A 26733-nucleotide genomic window follows, 5' to 3' on the forward strand; every position below is an offset into this window, starting at 1 on the left:
AGAAATTGAGACACAGAAGTAGAGAAAAAAATGTATGGACACCAAAGGGGGAAAGCGGAGGGGTGGTGGGGGTTGTGGTGTGATGAATTGGGAGATTGGGGTTGACATGTATAGACCGATGTGTATAAAATGGATGACTAATAAGAAAAAAAAAAAAATATATATATATATATATAAAAAAAGAAAAACAACTCAACACAAGCAACCGAGCTCATTCAAATTACTAACAATGAAGGAGAAATATTACTAAAAGTAGGAAGTAAACAAAAATTTTAAGTACTAAATTCTTACATGATTTTAAATTTAATTGTAATAAATTGATTATAATTATTATAGCCGTTTCTTATTTACACTTACAGGCGTGGTGCTCAAGTTGATTCCATACAGCACTGTATTTTATATAAGCTTTACAACAGAATCATAAAGTAGATACTAACATTATGCTGGTGGAGGTGGGGTGTGGGGGCATCAGGGCTCACAGACGTTCAACCACTTGTTTAAGTTAGCAAATGAAGAAGCTGGGACCTGGGGCTTCCCTGGTGGCACAGTGGTTAAGAATCCACCTGCCAATGCAGGGGACACGGGTTCGAGCCCTGCTCCGGGAAGATCCCACATGCCGCGGAGCAACTAAGCCCGTGTGCCACAACTACTGAGCCTGCACTCTAGAGCCCGCGAGCCACAACTACTGAGCCCACATGCCACAACTACTGAAGCCCACGTGCCTAGAGCTCATGCTCCGCAATGAGAGAGGCCGCCGCAATGAGAGGCCCGTGCACCGCAGCGAGGAGGGGCCCCTGTTCGCCACAACTATAGAGGGCCCGCGCACAGCAAAGAAGACCCAACGCAGCCAAAAATAAATAAATTAATTAATTAAATAAATTTTTTAAAAAGCTGGGACCTGAACTCAGATTTGTTTGACCCAAAGCCCATGTTATCAACCATTACACTAGACTGCCTTCCCTAACTGAATTGGGTGGATATAAGCAATCAGATCCAAGATAATGTTGCTTTTGAAAAAGTATTTTGGGACATCTTGAGATCAGTAATCTCTTCTGAAAAGAACTGCCCCAGAAAAGCCTAGCATTATTTGCAGCAAGTGATTAGCAACCCTGTGAAGAAAGGATATTTATCATGTTTACTGTAGTCTTTGGTTCTGAAACATCAAACTGTGTCCTACCTGGGCAGCCTCATAAGTGATGGTCTTGGTCTCGGTGTGGACTATAGGGACGTCTTTGGTTGGAATTTCACTTTTCACAGCATTGGCAGTGTCTGAGATGGTGACGGTCTGAGTCTTCACTAGGGGAGGCTGTGAAGCAGTAAAGAAACAGAGTTACCGGAGTCTTCTGAAGGCTGTGGAGAACTAAACTTCTGACATTGAGCTGATCAAAGTGATTGCTGTAATCAAGCAAAGGGCTAGCTCAATCTTTGCCCACGACTTGGACACTATTCCAAAGCAGCCCTGACAAGGTGTCAAATCATGAAAGATATTAAAGAACAGCATTACTATAATCACTTTCATATGCTTAATGGAAAATTATGATATCAGACAGTTACGATTGGTGATATAAAACACTTCAGACTGACCTTCAGAATTTGAATATAAAACTACTTGCCAAATAGCACTCACTTTTGTTTGTCCCTGTGACTGTACCATTAAAATTAAGAAAATCAGCCACATTTCCTCCCCTAAGTACAAATGGTACATGAAATAGCAGTGGCATCGGAACACATTCCCCTGGAATTCATTAACTTCTTTCAAATCAATGTCAGACATTCACTTTGGAGTTATTGAAAAGAAACAGTGTTTGGAAAACTGGAGAGAAAATAATCAGTTCTACCACCACCTGGTGATTAATCTCAGAATTTCAGAAGAATGAACATAAGCGAAATATCAAAGGTTTCTTGTCCATCAGCTCACCTTCCCCAAGACTATAAATCACCCTAAAACTATCATTTGATTGTGGTAAAGTTAAGTGGCCATCCACCTTAGCATAGGAGATTAGTACCTATGATCATGGAAGCTCCCGTGAGTGGGGTCAGTGGGAGTGGTGGGCTGCGTTATGTGGCTGCAATACAGAAAAAATTATTTGGGGCCTGACTCCTTATTTAAAAAGTCAGTTACCCCTTGTAATTAAGAGTATTTGAATTTTTTGAGCAGGGTCTCAGAACACTGAGGGCTCCTCATCACAGAAGTCTCAGAAATTCACCTCTTTACACAGCCCATACTTGAGCAAGGAAAAGAGGAACATACTTACACCAGCTTCATAAAGATAAACAGCTGGAGTTTACCCCCGAGAGTTTTGTTAAGTCAACAGGGGAGAAAGCATTTCTAGCCTTGGTGTTAGTGACTCTGAATAAATTTCTTTGTAGTAATCAAGGATTTCAATTTTATTCTGTGATTTTGAAAAAAAGCCAAGAGGCTACTACCCTCACCACTGCCACCACCACCACCTCATCCACAGAATAGATTCTGGCCCTCTCCCAAAGTGAGTCATTAGATCTGCACGACTGAATCAGTTACTACCTGGAAACTTCGAATGAGGGTGGGGAACTGGTTACCCACACGAGAGTCAAGAAATGATCCATTTTGCTCTCCAACAGGCTCTCCTGGTATAACATGTTCTTCACTACTCTCTGCTTTTTTTTCAGCAAGTTGCAGCTGAGAGGAAGCTGGTGATATTGAGGACTTTAAGGCACTGGCCTGTTCCTCCACTCCTACACATTCCCCACTTGGACCTCTCGACATTTCCTTAATATCAAGATAGCCAGTTGCCCCCTGCTCCTTCTCTTCTGTCTCCTTGCTGCTTATGGAGAGGGAGCCAAAGTCAAAGTTTTGTGGAGACTCCAACGGGGTAGTCATTTGGCTCTTACTAGGAATTACTGAATGCTTGGGGCCCTCCCATTCAGAGTCAGGGTTGGTAGATGGCCCCTTGGTCATGGCAGCCACCTCCTCTGTGCGAATGCCATTTATATTCTACAAATGAATGAACACATACAAAAGCAAGAAGATTAGGAATACGTGGGGAATACAGTGAACTCTGAGAATCAACAATGATTTCTAAGAGGCCTCAAAAATATTAACACTAATATAAACCAAGAATCTTAACTCCTGAGGTGGTCAAAAGGAAGAATTACTGTTCACTAAACATGTCAGCAGCTTAAGTGATTCCAACCTCATTTTGGTCATATTTCTACAACATGGTTAATCTGAGAAACGATTTCGATGTGCTTCACAAAGTACCAAGCACTTCATATTACTATGGTCTTCTCTGTATAACACATACTCTTCATACTTAGAGGAGTCACTATTCCTAAATACCTAACTCATTACTATGCACATGACACAATGCAATTTATGAGTCAATAAAACATATGCTTGAGGAGTCTGGTCAGATTGAAAAATATTCCACATATCTCCAAGCCATATGTATCATCATGCTGGCCCATAATGGAGAAGCTAAAATCTAGACTTTGGTTGGCAGAGATATGGAAATTGAGTACATCCAGCACAGACTTAATCCAATCATGGTCAAAGAATTAACTATAATATCAAAAATAGTGAAACATTTCTTTGTAAACAGAATAAACGCGACTGAGCAGCTGAGAAGTATTTCTCCACAGATGAATGACATATCTCCAACCCCTAAGAGAAATAAATCCTGGAAACACAGAGTTCCCTCCTGGGCTAAATGCCTCACATCACAGGGAAAATAGATCTAAAATAAGAACTTTCAAGAGAATGTGGATGAGAAGATAACATCACAGTAGACCTACTCCTAAAGTTTAAAGAAAGGTACCGTGGGTGGAAGAAAAGTAGGAATTCACACTATTAGGAAAAGAATATGAACCATTTGAGAAATGAACAATCTAACAGAAGCCAAATGTCAGGAAAATCTGCATGTGCTCACCAGAGAGCTGTACATAAGCCACTTAGGTCTGAAATTTTGGTAAGATCAATTTACCATATTACATGCATGCCATAAAGGAACTTAACAGAAAAGGACTCTTTTAAAAAGGTGTTCCTGGAGTAGATGACGTACACTTGGAGCAGCTTACACATTTTAGTGCTCAAATCACACTACACGTATTATACTTCTTAAAAAATCACTGCTGCTCCTTAAGTTGTAAACCAGCCTACATTTTGATGAATATAAACCAGTGGCCAAGAAGGGTAAGAAAAGATGCACTGCACTCAAGAACTCCAGGCCAACCTTACTTCTAGAAACAGTCAACTCAAGAGCATCTCAAAGTGGTACAAGTTGAACTCACATTAGGCAGGTCTTTCACTGACTGATCATGAATATTACTTAGGACGTGAAAAGGTAGAATTGAGAGATGACAAGAGAAACTGTCTCTGTCTGCAGATGTATCAGAGATACATAAACTACTCTTGCTAAGGGTATATGAATTTCCTCATGTTTAAAATGAGAGTAATACTTGGTTTGGCTCACAGGGTTCTGAAGATCAAATACAATAATATATATGAAAGCATGTAAATTCTGTAATTGTCAATTACCATGTAGATTCACTTAATTCAATCAACATTACCTGAGCACCTATAATAGGCTAGGGCCTGGAGGACACTAGAATGAGTTTGTTGTTATGTTATTAACACACTGTACTACTTTCTAGGGCACTTATCTCACCATTTCTTTTGAGTCAGACAAGCTGCTATGGAGCTGCCCAAAAATAGACCAGCTGGTAATAAACAAACAGGCTTTCTCAAATTGCTATATGCTAGCTCTAGCGTTGTGAATAGCATATCCCCACCCACTCACATGGAGAGGTACTTCATGGCTTCTCCAAATAATTTTGTCACAACTGAGAAGGCTGATTAATAACCAGGAAAATACCTAAGATAATCAAGTAAGAGCCAATTTTATACCAGTCTGCTCAAGTGATAAGTAGTGGTCTGTCATCAAGAAGCCATTTGTGAATTAAACGTTGCTTAGGCCAGCACCACCTGGCCCAAAGTTGACTACTGCTGAGTAAAATTAGATAGATCAATCATTTTTTTCAAAGCAGGAATAGAGGAGACCAAGGGTAAAAGCTGTAGCCAGAGTAATATCAATTCAGCAAATATTTACTGATCACCTAATATCTATTAGTCACTGGAAATGAAAGGAAAACTGATAACAGTTGGGTTGGATTACCACTTAGAGCACTCTCACATATGGTCAAATCAGCCGCTCCAGTTGGCTCTGTTGTCCGGATCTCTTGGACAACACAGCCAACTACTTACTGGACACTCTCCCAGGCATATGGAACACAATATGCCCCAAACTAAACTCATCTATTCCACTTTAATATCTCCCTTATCTGTCTACTCTTCTCTATTCCCACACTTACTATCTTCATTCAGGCTCTAATAATGCCTCACCCCACTTACTACTAATGCCTTAAACCATTTTTCTTTTTTTCTTTCTTCCTTCCTTCTTTCTCATCTCAAACCTTCCCTGAACACATCCTCTATTCTGTCGTGAAAATATTTATTTCTAAAATGAAACATTGAAAATTCCATTTTTCAGGTTAAAATCCTTCAGTGGTTCTTCATTGCCTTCTGGATAAAGTTCAGGTCCTTTATTAAGACACAGAAAATACTTTAAAATATGACTCCTACCTCTCTCTCCAGCTTCACCTTGCTGTAACTCCACACACATCCTTCTCTCCATTAATTCAAGACAATTTGCAGTTCCTAGAACAGAGCATGCTTTCTTTTGCCTCCGTGCCTTTGTCAATATCGTATTGTTCCTTCTGCCTGCAAGTCCATACTCAGCTCAGGTCAGTTCTTCTGGAAGTTTCCCCCGGCTGCCTAAAGTATATTTAGATACCATGCCTCTTTTGTTCCGGTTGTACCCTGTCATTATTGGTTTACTCATCTGTCATTTCCATTAGACTTGGAAGAACTTGCTATGTTTCTTAGCTCTGTTATCTCTCTTGCACAGTTTTTGGCACGTAATAGATGTTCAGTAAAAACTTGTTGAAATTATACCAAATAAATCCAGGAGCCCTAAGAACTGCTTTGCCTTGTGCTATTCAAAAACTAAAAAGGCTTGGGACTTCCCTGGTGGCGCAGTGGTTAAGAATCCGCCTGCCGACGTAGGGGACAGGGGTTCGAGCCTGTGGGAAGATCCCACATGCTGCACAGCAACTAAGCCCGTGCGCCACAACAACTGAGCCTGCGCTCTAGAGTCCGTGAGCCACAGCTACCGAGCCCGCGTGCCACAACTACTGAAGCCTGCGTGCCTCGAGCCCATGCTCCGCAACAAGAGAAGACATCACAATGAGAAGCCCACGCACTGCAATGAAGAGTTAGCCCCCGCTCGCCGCAACTAGAGAAAGCCTGCACGCATCAACGAAGACCTAAGGCAGCCAAAAATAAAAAAATCATTAATTAATTTAATTAATTAAAAAAAAAAACAGAGATGCTCTTTCAAAAAAGAAAAAAACTGAAAAGGCTTGTTTACAAAGAACATAAGAAGTGGCCCACTTGACCAGACCAGCATTCTGGTCCAGCATTCTATCTCCTACATCAGTAAAATAAGAGGAAAACTAACATTATTGCATGTTCACCGTGTGATAGTCACTCTAACAGGTTTTCTTATTTAATTTTTCACAACCTCACTATGAGGTAGTCACTATCTCTATTTTATAGATGAAGAAACAGAGAGGGTAAGCAAGTCAGAGCTAGGAAGTGATGGAACCAAGGTTTAAACTAAGGTCAGTGTTTGATTCTAAGCCCATTTCTTCCCATGGCAACAGAAAGTATCTCAAGTAGGCCCAAAGGACATGTCTTATTATGTTCAAAAGAATATACACTAAACCTGACTATTCTTTTGGGAAGCACAAAGTTGTCCAAAGTCCTCTTAGCAGAGTCTGGTTTTAGTGGCCGACACTATACTTTGAAATATAAGGAGAAGGCTGGAAAGCCAGAAGAAAAGATTGGGTCAAAAAGAAGATCTAAAATCCCCATGACATAAGACACCCACAATTTGGCATCTAACATGAGTGAGGAATTTTAACTGACAGTGTTGTGCCTTTGGCTATGACCATCAGCATGGACCACTGGATTATATAAGACACTGCACAGCTGCATATACCAAATTAGTCTGGAAAATTTAAAGGGATCTTCTCAAGGATATGAATAAACATATGACTGCGTCTGCACCACCCACAGTGACAGATAAAATTGAGATCTGATGTGCTGCTTGTCTGGCCTGATGCAGGATCTATAAGAAGGATGCTACAATAGAAAGACCAGTTGCCTGTATAAAGTACCACAAGGCTGTCTAGTTGGTTTCAAGAATATGAGAAGGGGGACTTCCCTGGTGGCGTAGTGGTTAAGAATCTGCCTGCCAATTCAGGGGACACGGGTTCGATCCCTGGTCTGGGAAGATCCCGCATGCCACAGAGCAACTAAGCCCGTGTGCCACAACTACTGAGCCTGTGCTCTAGAGCCCGTGAGCCACAACTACTGAGCCCGTGTGCCACAACTACTGAAGCCCGCATGCTCTAGGGCCCGTGCTCCGCAACAAAGTAGAAGCCACTGCAATGAGAAGCCTGCGCACTGCAACAAAAGAGTAGCCCCCGCTCGCCACAACTAGAGAAAGCCTGCGCTCAGCAACGAAGACCCAAGGCAGCCAAAAATTAATTAATTAATTAATTTTTTAATAAAAGGATATGAGAAGGAAGAATGTTAGACCAATATTTAAGTGAGCAGGAACATTATTTGATTGAAGATTCTCAATTTTACTTAAAAAGTCAGTGGTTCCTGCTAAGTATGATAATTCAGAAATCAAAAGGTATTTTTTTTTCCCTAAAGGCTTTCTCTTGAAAATGACTTATTCAAACGGATTATGTCACAGGAACATCAAACCCTGAGTATGTATGTGACTTTGTGAGTTATAAATAACCTCTCCCTTGACTTAGGGATTACAGATATCATTAAGAGCAGGATATGGGTGTTTTATAGGTATTTTGCTGCTACTCCATTAAATGCAATCCAGAGTCTTTCGTTTTAGGTTATTTTTGAAGGAAGGGATTTATATATTTGAAGAGACTATTGAGAGAAGTACAGTTATACTGACAAGACTCTCTTATCCTATAAGCAACACAATGAAAATAAATCCTGAAAATCTTTCTAAAATTTTGCTACATAAGCAAGAGCCATATAAGTTTTTTTCTGGAGGGCCTATGTGGTAATTTTCCCCACACACATTTTGTCCTTGTTCCTTGCTTAATGAAGTCCAATTTTACCTTTAGATGGCAATAGGAAAACAATTCCTTTCTCTGTTAAAAAAAAAAGAAAAGGAACCTGCTATTGTCTCATTTTATCTTCCTATACATTAAAATCCTGGGTAGGCAGTTAAGGACCAAATGAAGAACAGCAGCTCTTTCCCTGCCAACCTTGTCATATGATTTCAGGGACATACTTTCATTTCAGGACCATGATTAGATTGTTGGAATAAGGGAAGAAGGCAAAAATGCTAACTTCAAAGACTAAATCCCCCTCTTAATAATATGCTATGTTTTATTTCTTATCAATTTAAAAATTATATTTTCCAATGTGTGTAATTATATACATGAAAAAGACGTCAAGGTATACTAAAATATCAGTAGGGGTAGGATTGCAAATAATTTCATTTCTTTCTTTGTGTTTTTCTGTATTTCCCAACCTTTTTAAAATGAATATGCATTACCTTTGTAATAAAAATGCTATTAAATAATTTTTCTTATGCAGGCTTTTACACTGGTTTCATAATGAAGTGATCTGTAAAACCTGAAGAGTCTGGTAAACAATTTATGAAGGAAGTGCTGATAAATCCTTAATATCCTCCAAGCCTTTGAAAACAGTTAAAAATAAACCTTAATTGTTTCCTAAATGAAAAAGTAGTTAATGGAAAGAATGATAAGAAATGTCAGTAACTGGTAAATAGTATAAAAATGCTCTTTTATATGGAGAATATAATATAAAACTGTAGTAATTTAGTGAGTGGATTTTGAAAGTCAAAGTCAAGGATGATGGACAATCTATCTGAGTGGAGAAGAAATAGCTCAAATTTAAGGTGTAGCTTCGTTACATTTTGTTTAATGCTTTCTGATTTAGAAATGGCAGGGATATTCTCAGGAATATGACTAAAAATATGGTTGTATCTGTGAGTTGTCACAGAGTTTCTGTGAATTTCTTATTAGACATCTGCCTCTGAAACAGTAAAGACACTTAAGGAAACTTATCACTCTCTTGCCAAAGTCATGATAGCAACTGGGAATATAAAATATTAAAGTATCCAAGACCTGATTTGAACATTAACTCTAGATTAGTGATATAGACTATAGATAAACACTATCATACTTCACATCAGAAGGCTTTATATTTCTTGTGTGTGTGTGGTTTTTTGTTTGTTTGTTTTGTTTTGTTTTGGCTGAGTGCCCTACACCTCAGGCTGAGACCTTCTTTTACTGAAATTAAGTATAAGACAGCAGAATGAAATGACCAAATTCAATAAATAGTTGTTTAATTGCCACCTCAGAAGAGAATCCTCTTTTAGGTGCTTTTGAGATAAATAAAAGAAGGCAGTGAACCATTTTCCAGGGTACTTAGATTTAGCTGAATGAACAATGATATGTACAGATAGCAGTTAAATATGTCTGCATAATAAACTCAGGGCTGTGTGGTGGTTGGGCAATGGTGGAACCCTGGGGAGAAAGCAAACTTTTATCAGAGCTGGTCAGTAAGCTTAATTACAATGTCTTGTTATTTTTTTGTGCCTTCTCAGGTATTACAACATTACACTAAACACTGAAATGAGCCAGTCAACAATGTTACTGAGTCCACCATTAGCAGAATTAGACAGCTGACAGAACAATTTTAAAAGAAGGAAGAAAATACAGTGATATCAGTTACAAAGCTAACTTCTAATGAGAGTCTTGGAATCCATATATGTTTAATATTAAGTTTTCAGAAAAATCCTTTTCCTTCATATTCTACTCAGTATTTTCAAAGATCTATTTTTAGAATACCTGTGAAAATTTTATCATCATATATATATGCATGTTCAAACAGACATTATAGACAAATTAATAAATATGGGTTTTCTTACTTGCTGAAATTATACAAGACAAATTTTAAGAGAAGGGCAATTAACATGCTAAGGTGACATTTTATTTTATCAAAATGACTAAATTCAGAAGCAGGAAACACAAATGATGATTGCAAAAGAATTTTCTTAGTTTGGCCAGACCAAAATACAAATTCTCTCACTAAATTACATAAATATCCTGTCTTAACCCACTTTACCAGCGCCATCTTAAATAGTCTCAAACATTCCCTTCCAAATCAGCAAGAGTTTCACTTTTACATAAATATACTTAGAGGCTCGAGCACAGAAAACCAAAAATACTTTCTTTGATGAAGAAAAAATAATTATTAGAATTATAAAATGTCATTTGGTTTGATGACAAGGTGTTTTTGGTTTGTTTGCTTTTGGACACCAATCTAATTTTCCTCAGACCTGGGACTTGAGGTTTGATTTAATTAATGGGAATTTGAACTATTGATCTATTTAAATATCCCCAATAAATACGTAAAGGAAACAACTATTTTCTTCTAAAAAATTCAATTCTTTTTATTGAATGATTTTTAAACCAGGAACCAGATTATCCCCAAGGCCAAACAAAAGCCCTGAGACTCTCTGTCTCAACAATAGGAAAGACCTCATTTCTTATTCCCCATCTTCTGGTTCCTACTGACTGAAAGATCCTATTTCAGGTTCTGGGACATTCTGTGAAACAACCTGAGGGATTTAAGGCAAGTTAAGGGCAGTCCAGTATTAATAAATCAACTCATTAGTTGTTTGGGGATCTTAGAGCACCACTGTTAACGCCTAGTTTTATAAGTCATTAGAGCCTCACAAATTCCAACCCTCTCCTAATTCACTTTCTGTAACTTTCATCACATTTTCACTTGGGGACTAAGTGACTTAGGATATAGCTGTGTCATAACAGAATATCACTGGACTGAAACATCAAAGACCTGGATTTAGCTCCAATTCTCTCACTTAAAAACCGCTTTTTCTTAAGTAGGTCCCTGAGCCGCTCTGAGACTCAATTTTATCACATAAAGCAAGAACACCACTACCTACCTGATATGGCTACTGTGAGGGTTAACTGTGCAGAGTGTTCAAAATGAAGTGCTAAGCAAATACTAGATATTATTTGTCTTTATACTATATTTCTTAAAATATTACTTTTTGCAAAGGAACATGAACCAGAACCAGTCCTTATGGAAGTTAGTGTTTCTTGACTATCCAAATTAGCCAACCCTATGGATTTAACTAAGGCTGGTCTTTCAGCTTAGCACGTTCTGACCCAGGTTCTCACTATATTTTAGAGGACATTACCAGGTAGAACTTAGAAGAAAAAAACTGTGATAGAAGATAAGAACTAAAATTGATACACTATGAGGATATTTAATTATTCCTGAGCCAAGATTCTCATGAAGAACACTGGATAGGCCATTTTTAATAGTTTTGAGAACATTTCTGATTAGTCACAAAATTTACAATCATTTTAAAGCTTAATAGATTTATTGCTGTTTCTAAGCCCAAAGCATATCTTTTTATGCTACGACCCACAGATTCTGCTTCCAGAAATTCCTAAATTTTCTGTAAAAAGAGACTCTGAGATTTAGCATACTATCTCTATAGTCACTTTACCCAATGGAACCCTAAATCCACCACATCTCTTAAACTACCATTGGTTTTCACATTCTCTTCATTCTATTTTGCCATTCAATCAAGTAAACTGAGAGTTAGGACTAGCCTCGGAAATACTGCTTAACGATATGATCAGCTCTGTAATGTCACCATCATCTTTGCAATGACTCTGTGGCCTATGGAAATGCAAATACCTCAGGGAAAGTTAATACATTAAACTTTTATCCGTGTTCCTGTATGTCAGGAAAAACAGGGGTTTGGGGATTCGTTAGGCTTATATAATTAAAAAAAATAAGTTTTGATTAAAAAAAATAAGTTTTGATAAGAAAAAAAGAGTGAGCAGAAGGTGGCAGTGGGATTAAGGGGGAGGGGTGTGCACAGACACACATACACCCAGAGAGCACATTACCCTTGCTTTGCAAACCCCGTAAGAAATGCTTTGTACTGCAAATGCCCACAGAACCAGCAGGAATCGATGTTATCTTGCTAAGCACAGAAGGAAGACACCCAGCAGAAGAGTCCAGCTCCTGGTTCTTAACTAAAGTAAACAATAAATATTACAGTCACTTAAATTATCAAGATGTATTTAAATAATACCCCCAAATGGTCTGCAACATGCAAACTAAAAAATGTAGTAGACTCCAATCCTGATAAGATCAGTTAATTGCGAGTGCTTTGTTTCCACATACTTCTCTCTAACAAAACAAGGCAAGTTTATGTCTCAGCAAAGAATGGCTTTAAGTGCCTTGGGAAAAAGCTCTAAAAAACGAAACACATGTCTTTATACATTTACTATATTATCGATATTTGTAATCTTATTCCTATTTTGAAAAATTAATAATATCGGTGTTTCCCTTGGTTATAAAATAACGCTAACCTGGTGATTTTTGTTTGTTTGTTTTTTAATTTGTTAAGTTAAAACAAATGCTTTTAAAGGGGCACTTGCAATAAGAGATAAATCAGATGTGGTAATGGCTTCTTTTGTAAAAGCCATGTGTAAACAGCACATAAAGATGACAGGTCAAGCAGCAGTAGCCCATTCTTCAGCCGAAAAAGGAAACAAATGAAGAAAGAACAAAAATTACCGAAAAGAAAAACATCCTCTGGCCCCTCCACCCCCAAAACCTTCATAAATAATAGTTTTGATACACTTTCGGTGGAAAACTCAGGCCAACTGGCAGTTTAGAAAAGGACATTAGAATCACAAATGCTCAAGATGGGGATAAACTAACAACAGAGTAACCACGTGGCTAGCAAAAAACGATTTTAAAATTCTATCTTTCCTCTCTAGTGTGTCATTCTTAATCATGCAATACATTTCTCTTCAGTCTAAATTTTCTCTCTTGGCTGTATCTTCCCCTACTTTTTTTTTTTTTTTTTTAAATAAAGTTGGTATGCTACTGGTCCCTGGCTAGAAGTACATCTTTATAGTGCTCACTAGCTTCTCCACAAAACTTGAGTCATTTTCATTGTCCATTGCTATTCTCTGGCATATAAAAATTACATCTGGATAAAGGAGATTACTTAGGAAGACGCTGGCCTTTATTAAATTACGGTTGGTAAAATTGCCTATTGTAGGAAAATCAAAATCATTCTATAATGCAGCCTTTTACAAATGCCAGCAAATGGAATTTGCCAATGACAATTATCCTTCAAACATAGTTTTCATCATTTCCTAAATAGTGCTGTTATTAGATTATCCCCAGAATAGGTGAATGAAAAAGCAAACAGCTGTAAAATCAGTGCCTGATGCAAAATTTTAACTATTAAATAATAGAAAATTTTGCCTTAACACTGCACTCACCAGCAAGGACTCCACAGATCAAATGAGTGTTCTCAAACCTGAATAGAGCTATACAAATCAAAGTGATTGAGCATATATGAAAAGTTATACTAAACATGTCTAGGAGACCAGACATGACCAGTCAAGTTTATTTCATTATACTAAGAAGGGTTGAGTTGAAGAGATGGAGATGGAAAGGAAGGGGCTATAACCAGCACAAAAACTCTGATCATTTAGTATGGAACACAATTAAATACACTTGGCAGGATTTCTCAGAAGTCCCAATTCCAAAAATGATTAAAGCCATAATAAGCACTTAAGGAAAATATTATACCCCAATTTGATATCTAGAAAATAGCACCTTGATTCCACAGAACTATATACAACAGAAAACGATGACTATATATTAATAAGCTGTGTCTTCTCTTCCCAAAATTTCCTATAATAGTGAAATGGTTTTCCATGTTAACACTTCCAATAAATTCCTAAAAGGAAAGTGGCTTTGGAGAAACACTACAAAATTTTGTATTACTCAGACATGGCAACAAGGTACATACTTTGTGCTAGTAAATAGACCACTTCAAAATGTGGAGTGTTGGTTTTAAGTAATCACCTGGATGATACAATAGAATCTAGAACTGTGAGAGTAAGATAAGAGATAAGGTTCACCAAGGTGAAGTAAGAGATTAAGCAGTGGACCTTCTGTTAATTCCACATTATAGGAGCAGCTCTCCTCATGCCCGCATATCCACACCCACTCCATCCTCACTCTTCAATATGATCAGAGAGGCATTAATAACTACTAATTTGTAGAGTGCTTCTTTTTAAAACAAAAAACAACAAAAAAAGACAAATTCAGCATATTAAAAATGCTTCTAACAGATGTGACAATTACATGTGTTGTAGTGACTGATTAAGTGGGTTAGAAAAAAATTATTTTTAAAACTTCGTATAAATAAGTCAAATAGTTCCAAAGCTGATTTAAAACATTAATACTCTCAGAAGTGAATGCATGTGAATAAGTTATCTCTGTTTTAGGACTGAGCGTAAGACAATTACTGGGCCACACAGAAGAGTGAAAATATGGGAAAAACAAGAGAATTTTTCTAGAAAGACTGGCTGACAATATCTCTTGCTGATCTGCTGAAGCAGAGGTTCCTTCCCCCCCTTTTTTGGTAGTGGGTCTGTCTATGTGCAGCATTACTGACTCATTTCCTTAATGATTAGTAGCAACCAGAATCAGATTTGCAATAAGATTTATTCGTAATAATTTTACATATTAACAAAGCAAATAACATGAGAAAAATATCAAAGAAAATGTTCCAAAAAGAGAAGTTCTTAGCAGATTTCTTTAGGCTTAAATATCTTGCTCAACTGCTAATGGATAAACAATTTATTCAACCATGTATCATAGCTAAAGGATCCTGGACCAGGGGGAAAGGAACATAGATTTAGGAATGTGTTAGAAAGCACCTCCCAAAGCTAATTACAGATCAAGGAATCCTTCAGAACACAACAGTCAACTAGGGAGCAAAGACACCTCCGAAAGTACATAACTTTATTTTATTCTGACTTCTTGGTAAATACTGCCCAAATCAGCCCTGAAGTAGGGAACTCCTCCCAGAGAAATCTTTATTTTGAAAGAGGAAGCCTTCTAAAATGTTTCCCTTAGATACCCAACCTTAAATTTATACACTATGGTGTACCAAAAATTTACAGTGAAAATCATTTCACTTTCTTTACGATGTTCATTAGATATCTCTAAAACCCGGCTAAAGAGAAGGTGAATTTGGGAATTGTTTCTTTATTCCTTAGGGGGAGATAGAGGCAGACCCTTAAAAACCAAAAAAAACAAAGGGGTTAGCTGGATTTGTCGCTGAACATGTTAAGAGCACAGTTAACACAGAACAATTTGGAAACTGACAGAGGCAGGCGTGTTGTGGTGGTAAAGATATTTTAGGTTATCGTTCAGGTGTACCCTGGCTGCCAGATAAATAGGAATGAGTGCCTTGTCTTTTGTTTTCCATTTCTAACCCTAAACAAGACCAAAAATACTTCAACACTGAATGAAGATGTTAAGATTGTGACTACAACTCTTCGAAACAGTACAAAGGCAGAAAATCTAACTGATCAGTTCTCTGTCTCTCTAGACCTATGTGGGGGGTCAGCAGCCTACAGCCAGCAGCCAAATCCAGCCCTTTCCTTGCTTCTGTACGGCTATGAGCTAAGAATGGTTTTACATTTTTAAATGGTTGGGAAAGAAATAGAAAAATATTTAGTGACACATACAAATTATATGAAACTCAGATTTCAGTGTCCACAAATAAAGTTTGACTGGAACATATTCATGTTTGTTTATTTATTGTCAATGCTGCTTTCACTCTACAATGGCAACGTTGAGTACTTTTGACAGAGACTATATGGACTGCAAAGGCTAAAATAGTTATTATCTGGTCCTTTACAGAAAAAGTTTGTCAACCCCTGGTCTATCTGACATACAAAACTCTTGATACCACAAGAGTTTGATACATTTGGTGTTTTTTTTTTTTTTTTTTTAATTATTTTTTAATTAATTTATTTATTTTTGGCTGCATTGGGTCTTTGTTGCTGCACGCGGGCTTTCTCTAGTTGCAGTAAGCGTGGGGCTGCTCTTCGTTGCAGAGCATGGGCTCTAGGTGCGCGGGCTTCAGTAGTTGTGGTGCGTGGGTTCAGTAGTTGTGGCGCACGGGCTTGGTTGCTCCGCGGCATGTGGGATCTTCCTGGACTAGGGCTTGAACCCATGTGCCCTGCATTGGCAGGCGGATTCTTAACCACTGAGTCACCAGGGAAGTCCCTTTTTGGTGTTTTTATATCATATAAAACACAAGACAAATGTATCAAACTGCTCTCTGAAATGTATTTTAGATAAACGCAAAAAGTCAAATAACAGGTTCTCTTCATGATATCACACTCCAAGATGTATTTACACATATAAACACGTACCCTGGTCTCGATAATACATTCTATAGTGAAAACAGTTGATTATTACTGTGGTAAATGGATAAGAGCTTTTAATTGAATCAAATTACAAGACATTAACAAGAGAGACTGACACCTATCGTAGAAGTATACGTAGATTCTTTGAATAAACCAAGGACCATACTACAGGATTAATAGGAGAGGCACTGGCTTCCAGGCCGTATATGGGTTTTTTGGGCTACCTGCATGTACTGATAGGGCATGGGGTGATTACTTTGGCACAAACTTGTGTCCTAATACAAGAGATTCTAAGTGAAAAGTTAGACTTTATCCATTACCATGTTACTAATTCTTTAATTCAATTTAACAAATATTAATTATTCATTATATATCTGAGATACAAAGGTATCTTTGGCAAACAAAGATAGATAAAACAAGGCTTCACACCTCTGAGAATCTCACAGTTTTGAGGAGACAGGCAAAACTAAAAGAGATGGATTAACATTTCAAATTTTTAATATCACTTTTTCTAGTGGGGCTCTAAGTCAAAATCAGAATGTTAAACAGAAAGTAAGTTTCCATAACTGTATCATATCAAAGTGGTATAACTCAAATCACGTGGGGGCTATCATAGAGGATGTAAAGGTTAGCCAGGCTGTCAGAGAAGGCAAGCAAAGTTAGAATGCAGGCTCTGGTGGTATGCTGCTTCAGGATATAATGGCAATACAATCTTGTCAACAGATTCTGGGCTACAAGAAGTTTCCAAAGCTATAAAACTATCCCACCCCCTCCCCCAACTCCTTTATCTAAAAAACAAACAAAAAACCCCAAGTGCCTGTGTGACCTATGAAGAAGCTAGGATTTCCAGGAATTCCAAAATGTTCTTTTAGAGAGGGCAAGTCATTGGGTAGGGACATAAAACTGAATAAACCATAGGGAAGCAACCAATGGGCAACGGAGCCAGAAAGAAAAAGAGCTGATAAAACAAGAAAAGCTAGAAAAAGAAAGGAAGAAAGCAGAAGGATAACATGCTAGGAGGGAGACTGGGACAGAACTGGATATCAGATGGTAAGTTATCTGAGGGCAAGAACTGTGACTAATTGCAACGTGAGAGTTACTTTTAACCATGGTGAAGACCTTATAATGTGGAAGATAGAAAATTCTTCAGAATGCCTCCATTTAGAACCAAGAAGTGAAAGCTACAGGGAAACAGACTTTGACTTAATACATGAATGATTAATATCTAAAAATCTGGCATGTCGAAAGACATAATGTGCTATATCTTGGGAGATGTTTAATCACAGGCTGGGAGACCACTTGGTCTCTGAATCTCTAAATGATACTGTACAGAAGAATCAAGCATTGGAGGGGAGAGGAGGTGGATTGGGGGCCTATCCAATACTAAAATTCTGATAATGCTGCCTCTTTGCAACCCATCCCTGCAATACATTGATTGCCCTAGAGGGCAATGAATAAAGAATGGATAGCAGTAACCATGTTTTTCCTTTAATTCTTATTCTCTGTGTTTTGTTGAGATAGGATTCTATACATATGGAGACTCTTCTTTAAAGAGACAGAACTAAACTGCATCCTTTATTGATTTGGGGGACCTGAAAAGATAGTTGGAACTCTATGCCTTCCCACCTCCTTTAATCTTTAAGATTAGATTTATTCTGTTATTTACCCCAAACAGGATTTTGACTATGATAAAGGGGAGGGCTACCCTCTAGGATATCAATCACAAAAGATTAGAAAAGCATTCCTAACGTAGATGTTTCCTCAACAATCTGTCATCCGTACATTTGGTTAGGCTATTATTAAAGTTATTTAGCTTTCAGCCTTTATTTCTGATCTGTGGGAGTAATAAACTACTCTACTTTCTCTTCTCTTTATTTTTCAAGTTCTAGTATGAAAGGAATTTCGTTTACAAAATGAAATACTCCATGAATTTGTAATTGCTGATCACAGCTACCCCTCTTCCTGTTCCAGCCTAACTTTATATGGCTTTCTTACTTTAACAACAACTTCTTAACCATTTCAGGTGTCCATTCCTAAGGTCCAAACCAACATGTTTCTTTTTGCATCATGTTCTGATGCAGTAAAAAGGAGATCCAAGGGCATGAGGGATAACAGCAGCAGAAATGAGCCAGGCTTACTGATACTATTCCCTACAGTGTAGAGGAGGCAGATGGAGCTATCCCACAGATAAGAATAAGGAGTTGTCTCCATTTCTACTACCAAAATTACAAGCAACAGGGCTCGTTTGAGTGCAGTGAAAAAAAGCAAAACTTCTATGTGTAATAGAAACAATATAATAGTCTTCCGCAATGTGATAGAGAATGCTGTAAAAAAGTTTGGGATTTTATAATTTCTATGAAGACGAACAGAAGAGAAGGAAACTTGGTAGAAAAGTTCTATATATCTTTACTATGCTCAATACTCTTGGCAAGAAAAAAGCAACAATGAGAAAGTGTCTCATATTATTTTTGAATTTTGTCTTCCTTTTGTAAATACATGATCACTAGGTAAAGCCTAAATATAAATTTTGATTGGTAATGCCTTCAAAAAATAACCAAACCTCTAATGTGTAGGATGTCTTATATGCTTTTCTATAGGAAATACTACAGTAGTGACTTAGGAATGTAGGAAGAAGTGAATTGGCTTATATCCACAGAAATTTCAGAGTAAAACTTACAATAATATTTAATAGAAAGAAATGTACTAGGATCTAGGATGGCAACGAAATCTAGTCCACAGATAATCACTAGTCTCATGTTAGTCAACAGAGTCAATATCTTCTCCCTTCAAAACTTTTACCAAAGATATAAACAAGTAGTAGAATTGACCCATGCAAACTGAATCTCCTTCATAATCCATGCATTAGCATAAGAATATGGCTAAAAGATAGGTCCAAAATATAGAGGCTGGATTTATCTTCCAGTATGGTCCACTCTAAAATACCATATGGGTAAGATGAATTGCTTAAGAGTACAAGGAATTTTTAACTTTAGTAGTTTTAAGTGTTTGGTCAAATATCAATACAGAGTAGATGGAAATCAACACAGTTATTTAACTGCTTACTTCTTTTTTAAAAAATCCAGGAAGTTAATGTGTTTGTTTTTTTAATTTCCAGTCCCCAAAAGACCAAGAATTTAATGACAACCAGAGCTTCTGGTTCCTGGAACATGTTACAGATTCATTCTCATGAGGTAGGTTTGTCTCTACGTTACTAGGTGGAAATCTGGGCACCAAGTAGTTAAGTGAACTTCTCAAAGTCACCGTAGAAATGACTAATAGCAAAACCAAGGCAAAAACCCCAGACTTTTTACTGGTCTGTAATGATACCTTTAGTCCAAATTGTTTTTCACTCATCAACCTGCTGTTAAGAAGCTGAACCAGGGTAAAACCAACACACAGTTATTTGGATCTGTCTCTGGTACCAAGAATGAAATGAGATGTGAGAGGGAAACCAAGACTATTTACAGCTTTATGTTATACATATTGGCAGCAGTGTAAAATATTTTTCCTCTGATAACTGTGATGGGCATATCTTTTGAGCCTGCATTGGCCAGCTTATTAGTCCAATGCAAAGTATCAGCCCTTCCCCTCTCAACCATTCTCACCCTATTAACAGAAGAAAGGGCCTCTCCTTTGATCATCAGTAAGGACCTCTGAGGGCTCCTGCTGCACTTCAGAAAACCGAAAAGTATTGTTGGCTTACACTAGACTTTTAATGGACTTGAAATAACTCCAATACAAAGGGAAACAAAACTCAAGGGGACATTTACAATAATAATTAATAAAATGCTATGTACATGGATGAAAACTGGAAATATAATCTGAAACAGTTATAAAAGTATCAACAAAATCCTAAGATTATTTCCTTTTTAGTTTCTTGAAAAAAATTCAAAAGAATCTAACAATGCCATAGTTCTGTTATTTCATAAGGAAAGCTCTCATATCTCTATTTCACAGATAAAGGGGAGTACTGATGATGATCACTTTCTGTGTTAAAGAATGGTCTGCAATATTTCAGGTTAATTTGAGGTCTCTTTTTTCTTATTATGAGTGAATCAATAAATATGCTTAATTACAAAATATTTCTTATAAACAGACATAGCCTGTGACATGAAAGATATACTCATACCAGATTTAAAATTTTAACCTGCTTCTCACTTCTTTCCCATCTTTTTGGATAGCCTATAATAACAGAGTAGCAGTTTTCAGGAAATACCAGAGAATTATTTCTACATGTCTCCAGAGAAGATAGAATAATAATAGTGGGTGTTGAAGGACAAAAGATTCTTGGCTTTAGGGTTCTCTTTTTTTGCTCTAAGACACCGTCATCTTAAAAACAAAAAGTCTTGTTTAGAAGTTACATCAGCTGGAAGTGCTGAGAAGTAAAGTGCAATAATCTCAGTTTGATAACTCTATGAACTCAGATTTCAAAACAAATATTTGAGACAACATTAACCAAATCATCCATATTGGTACATTCAAGCGCCATAAAAAGCAAGCTACATGCAAGATTTCATTAATACTGAGGGGAAAAAAAAAACAACAGGTTAGGTATCCGAGTTGTGTTGTGAAGAGAGAGCACACGCATATTTACTTCAGGTAAGCCTTAAAAATCAACATGCAAACAGAAGACACATACTTGTCACGACAGAACCTTAGCTCACAAGGCCATCAATGAAAAACAATTGATTTCAACACACATGTAAGAATAAACAAGTCCAAAGTCTATCAGAAAAACAAAATATATCGATATCTATTTTAAGCTATCATAATGGCTAAATATTGCTTCTAGCAATATAATTACTTAACTCATAAAGAAGTAACACAGTATTTTAATTCAGAGAAGGGTATGTTTATGTACAGACCTTAAAGAAATTTGTTATTCCAGGACTTTTAAAGATGGGCAGAGTAGTCTGGAAAATTCAGCCCTGGCTGGAGGCTAAAGGGCACCAGCACCATTTTCCTTAAACCATCAACATTATACTTGTGAAAAATGCATTTAACCTTTGCAGATCTCTTCTATACACCAGGCAGGATAAAGTTGTTTGTCCCTGTACGTCTCAGAAATACACATAAGAAGGCCACAGAAGTCAAAAGCCCTTTTCCAAAAAAGGCTTTGTATATATTGGTTTGATATCTCAAGAAAAGGAGTGGTTATAGATTCACAGATTAAAATGTATCATTTTAAGGCTTTTGAAAGGTTAGCAACTTGAATTTTTTTCTTAAACTACAGATCCCATGCCCCACAAATAACTATCGAAGATTAGGAAAATATTCCATCAAATGTTTCTACAGGATATCCTGCTTTCTGTGAAACACCGGAGAGGAGGACATAGCAACAGTGAACAATAAGAACATGCAGGATAAAAGAGTTAAAGCTTTTGGGGAAAGTACTAACCTGCCATATGCTTAAATCAGATTTGCCTAAACTTGTTAAACTTTGGTGAGGAAAACTGGCTTGAGCAATCCATTGCTACTCCTTTGTACCCCATGATATATATTCTACAAAGAGTAACATTTTATTGACAGAAAAATGATCACAGGTTCTCCCCTAGGACAGTGAACTGTCAAGATCAGAGGGCATCACACAGGAGATAACACAGGAGAAGCGAACAACAAAGTTCAATGGTTTTAGTCTTGACATTTCAGATGAGCACCCTGTTTTCCGATCACAGAAAGACCAACCACCAGACAGCCAATGCAAGAACCACGAGAAGAGACATCACAAAAGGAATACGAGGAGATGAAAAAGTACTAGAGTAGAGGTGGCACTTTTTGAGAAACTTGTGATCCTCAGGGATTGGAATAGAAACCTTGGGAAGAATTTCTTCATTTTCTTGCTGGGGCAAGGCGCTTTCAGTAGATCTCTCTTGCCTTTTAATTTTCTCTTCATCCTGCACTAACAGAGCACGTTCCTGTGTCTGCTTTCACGGTAGAAGATCAAGAAAGACAGAGAAAGATGAACAAAATGACAGATGGAAAATGCTCAAAAATGATACTTGGGGATGTGCAAAGGATTTGGGAAGATCTTTTGGACACTGTATTTTACTTTACTTTGGCAATTACACTGGCAAAGTTTCTATAACACAGTAGGGTACTCAATAGGTAATTGAATGAATGAATGAAGAGTAGAAGTCCTCAAAGTTCAAGGAATCACTGGACTTCCTTAGTTATAGTATTTATTCCTCCTTTAAGGATATTCACACAAATTTTCGGTCATTTCTCATTGCTTTGGTGCTGCCAATTTTTCTTAGATCAATTGGGCAAAGCCAATAATGAAGCATTCTTCTTGCCATCAGAAAAGTTACTTTTATTACAAATAGAATGGCAGAATATAAAATGTTATCCTCATATCTCTTCATATGGACTTAGAAAACTGCAACAGTTCATTCAGTATGGCAATTAGATTTTGCTCAAGGGAATAAAAATCCTAATCCTATACATTTCTAAGACTGCAAAAGAAAAACGAAAGTATAAAAGTTTATATGAGCCTCCAAGGTCTACCAGAAAAAAAAAACCAAAAACCATAAACCAAACTCCCACAAATCTCAACAATTACAAACTCCCTCCCCCCTTCAGAATCATGATTTAAAATAATAATAACGACCATCATGAAGGTTTATACAACACATTAAGCAAATAGTTTTGATACTTTTAAGGAAAATTATTTTTTTCCAGTTGTCCAATTGAGAAATTTTTCTCCCCTGGCAATTTCTGTACTCTGCCATCCAGTCAAGACAGATGTTTTCTATGAAAGGAAAAACTTGGCTCTAAGTTCTCTTAGTTGAGCCAGCCTTCTCTGATTTGTTTGGAAGTTCAACACTGGTTCTTTGCACACCCCTAAGTGATATGTATCAGGGAGAAAGTAGCTGGGGGACTGGTCAGCAAAAAAAGGAAAAAAGGAAAAGAAAGGATGCAAAATTATAATGATTTTTAAAAGAAAATAAGGGGGAGAAGAAAGACAACATAAAAAGAATAGGGTACAATTAAATTCGTTTTTCTCTCCGAATACATATTTATATCTTCATGCAGCTTTTCAACCAGCCATGCGCCGAAATAAGCAAATTGAAAGCTGCAAAATGCAGCAGCGAAAATGTTATGTGTTAGGTCAAAAGGCGGTGAGTGTGAATTTACTAGTATAGCCAAAAGAAAAAAAAAATCACTGAGCAGCTGCTGATCAGTTCTGGGGGAATTATCTGCTTAGTGCCATGACAAGAGCAAATTCTGATTGAGAAGCACAAGTCATAACAGCAGCATTACCTCTGGCCCACCAACCTTTCTTTCCGAGGGAAGGACAGAGGTTTTCTTCACCTGGTCGTACACAAATTATATAAAATTCAGTTGCCTTGCAATGCAACAACAATGCTGTCAAAGGTGGCAGAGGTATCCCCAGAGAACAAAAATATTGTCCTAATTATTAAAGAAAAAGTAAGATATGCCAGGAAGTAGAATTATCCTATATAAAAGGTTATCACAATATAGTTCTTACTTATTGCATTATTCATTTAGAGGGGTAATATCATAACCCTAGAGCTAAAGTACTCCCTATTGATCTAATTTAATTTATAAAAGTCATTTCTTTAAAGTCCACAGAATGAAACAGCCGTTCCCAAAACTAGCCCTGAGATGGTTTCTGAAGGGTTTCTATTATGACACAAGATATTTTCTGGAAATGGAGACTGGTTCAAATTTACCAAACCTCATCCAAGAGGGTACTAAGTTACTTCTCCAAAGTAGCTGAGCATCTTTTATTACTTGCACAGAATCAAAAAGAAAACTTCTAGAAAATATGCAGTTATGGTTTGTAGATAGGGTTAGCCAGGCGAGGTAGCAACAAGTGCTTTATCAGGGAGCCATAGACTTATAGAAAGCAGTCACTGTCTCAGTTCAGGGCATATGCTCCAGATTTGGGATACAGAACTAATGTCCACTTAGACCAGAGAGTGGAGGCTGAGAGGACAGTGAAAAAGAACAACTGCATCCTATCAACCCTGGTAACTCTCTCTCCCTGCCCATCATTCAGGAATTCTCCAGCCTTCTTGGTGAAGCTGGTTCAACTCTATTTGGAGAATTGTTAGCCAATTTTAATCACGTTTTGAAAAATATAAAATGTATCCTTTGTGAACCAACTTTTATTATCTTCTCCAGTTCCAGAAACTAAACAGTAAGTTGGATAGTTTACCATGAACTCTGAATATAAAAACAAATTTTTAAAAAATTATTAAGACATCACTTTACCTTTCTTAACTAGAATTGCTATTGTTTTGGGAGGAAACAAGCATATAATTTTAAAATCATTACACTCTCTTATTGAGTCACTGTGACTATTTATATACATACTTAACCTGTATAGGGTAAAGGTTAAGTAAAGACTTTTTGAATATGTGCTCAAGGTAACTTTTAAGATATTCTCATTACACGGATTCAGGTGTGGGATCTCTAAAATAGGTAATGACAACAATAATAGAAAAAGAACAGTCTCTAAAAGGTATCTCTTCCTCTAATTGTGACTATCTTATAAAACAGTGTATTAAAAGCTTGATGTTACTCATAAAGATAAAATAAATCATCAGTAGTTCTTCTAAAACTGAAATACAATCATTAATACTTGGTATTCTGCATTCTCTGGCTGAGGTCTCCTTGGTTTATTACATAATTGTGGTCAACAATTCCAGACATTTCTAAGTTGTGCAAATGTTCAAACAAAGTTTTTAAAAAATGCCTATCCCTTTCCAAATTTTGACCTTACTAAATTTAGTAATCTCTCTGGTCCTTGAAGGCACAGTTTGAACATAAAGTTCCACTGGCTTATGGTCAGTTTGTAAACATACACTAGGCAGAAGCATGCAGCTGCAGAGACAGTTCTCAGGGCCCAGTCATCGACTAGTAGCTCCAAATGGCCCCCATAATTGGACTGAGTAGTCCATATGACTTAAAACAAGTGTTTGATTATGAATGCTTTAAAGCTGGAATGAATTGGTAAGACACCAAAGCTAAATTTCAGCTCTAAACTTTCAGATACAGATTATCAATATACAAAAGCATTTATCTCACTCATTCTCACAATTGGTCACATGGACAAAGTACTCACTCCTTCTCCTGTAGGGATTTGCCCATTGATGTTAACTGTTCGAAAGGGAGAGTGAGTGGATAAGCGTTTATCCCATTCACTAGGCCGTGGTTCTGGTACAGATTCCATGAAGTTCTTTTTCAGCTCACTGATGCTGGCATGATGTTTTTTGATCTCTTCTTGACTTTTGTCTAAATCCTATAGTTGAAAGGACAAAGATGCAAAACAATAAATATTCAGGGGAAAAAACAACACCAAGGGGAGCCCATCATAGACTATGGGCACTGGTAGAAAATACATCGCATCCAGGATAGATGTTATTAATCCATAAATTACATTCAAATTATAAATATACAACATGGTATATTTGCTTTTTTTTTTTTTAACACAGTGCTTTTCTTGGAAGCAGTGAAGCATCGTAACCCTATAGCTCTTAGCAGTTATATAACCTATAAAGAGCTCACTCCTTAATTTTACAACTCTTCTTCCCATTACGACACAGCACTAGATCTCCAACTCCTCATCCCAAGCAGGTAATCCCACAACTCAATTAGCCTCAGCTTGATAGGGACTGATTTAGGCTCAGCTCAGGCAGGATGGAGATAGCAATAGAGGAGAAACTGTTAAACGAAGGACATGGTGAAAGATTCAACTCCCACCATGGGTTGCCTTGCCTTGGTGAGTTGCAACTGTACAGTATCCCTCTATTTCTACCTGGAGATAGTTTTGCTTTCTTATCACTAGGTGACTGTTGCTGGGTTTTGGTAAACAGGAATAGCCCTTTCTCGATACAAAAATTTATTACTGAAATTCCTGGCTCAAGCCTCCAGAGCAAGTGGTTACTATCTCTGAATAATTACTCAGGGGTATATAATATAATGGATTTTTTTTTTCTTTGTCAATACTATCCACACACACTAAAAGCCTTAAGTTTTGCAGCTTCTGACAGCTTCACTTCATCCCTCAGTACCATTCAAACCATCTTCCGGTAACCATCAATGGATGGGGAGTGATTTCATAAGAACTTGTCATATACCTTATATGTCTCCCTGACGACTTAAAATAACTAAACTGTTCCAGCAGATGTGACTACTGGACAACTAGGGGGAAGCTCTCACAGGCGATATTCCAGGGAGAAATGATCAAAACTAGGCTAATAAAGCTGGAAATAATATGAGAAATAACATTCA

At 37.2% G+C, this 26733-nt stretch overlaps 1 protein-coding gene across 21 annotated transcripts in view; it reads right to left on the reverse strand.

The window, feature by feature from the left end:
• EPB41 (erythrocyte membrane protein band 4.1) overlaps positions 1–26733 on the reverse strand; it is a 204195-nt gene that overhangs the window by 26574 nt on the left and 150888 nt on the right. For 10 of the 21 annotated variants that reach the window (XM_061184616.1, XM_061184625.1, XM_061184618.1 and 7 more), the window contains 4 exons: positions 25565–25741; positions 23734–23784; positions 2525–2974; positions 1178–1306 (listed from right to left, as the gene is read on the reverse strand). In XM_061184616.1, the coding sequence (XP_061040599.1) occupies positions 1178–1306; positions 2525–2974; positions 23734–23784; positions 25565–25741 (807 nt within the window). The remainder of the gene's footprint in view (positions 1–1177; positions 1307–2524; positions 2975–23733; positions 23785–25564; positions 25742–26733) is intronic. The other 11 variants (XM_061184622.1, XM_061184626.1, XM_061184627.1 and 8 more) reach the window with 6 other exon arrangements.

Source organism: Eubalaena glacialis, chromosome 3, assembly GCF_028564815.1.
Source record: "Eubalaena glacialis isolate mEubGla1 chromosome 3, mEubGla1.1.hap2.+ XY, whole genome shotgun sequence".
NCBI classification, from domain to species: Eukaryota; Metazoa; Chordata; class Mammalia; order Artiodactyla; family Balaenidae; genus Eubalaena; species Eubalaena glacialis.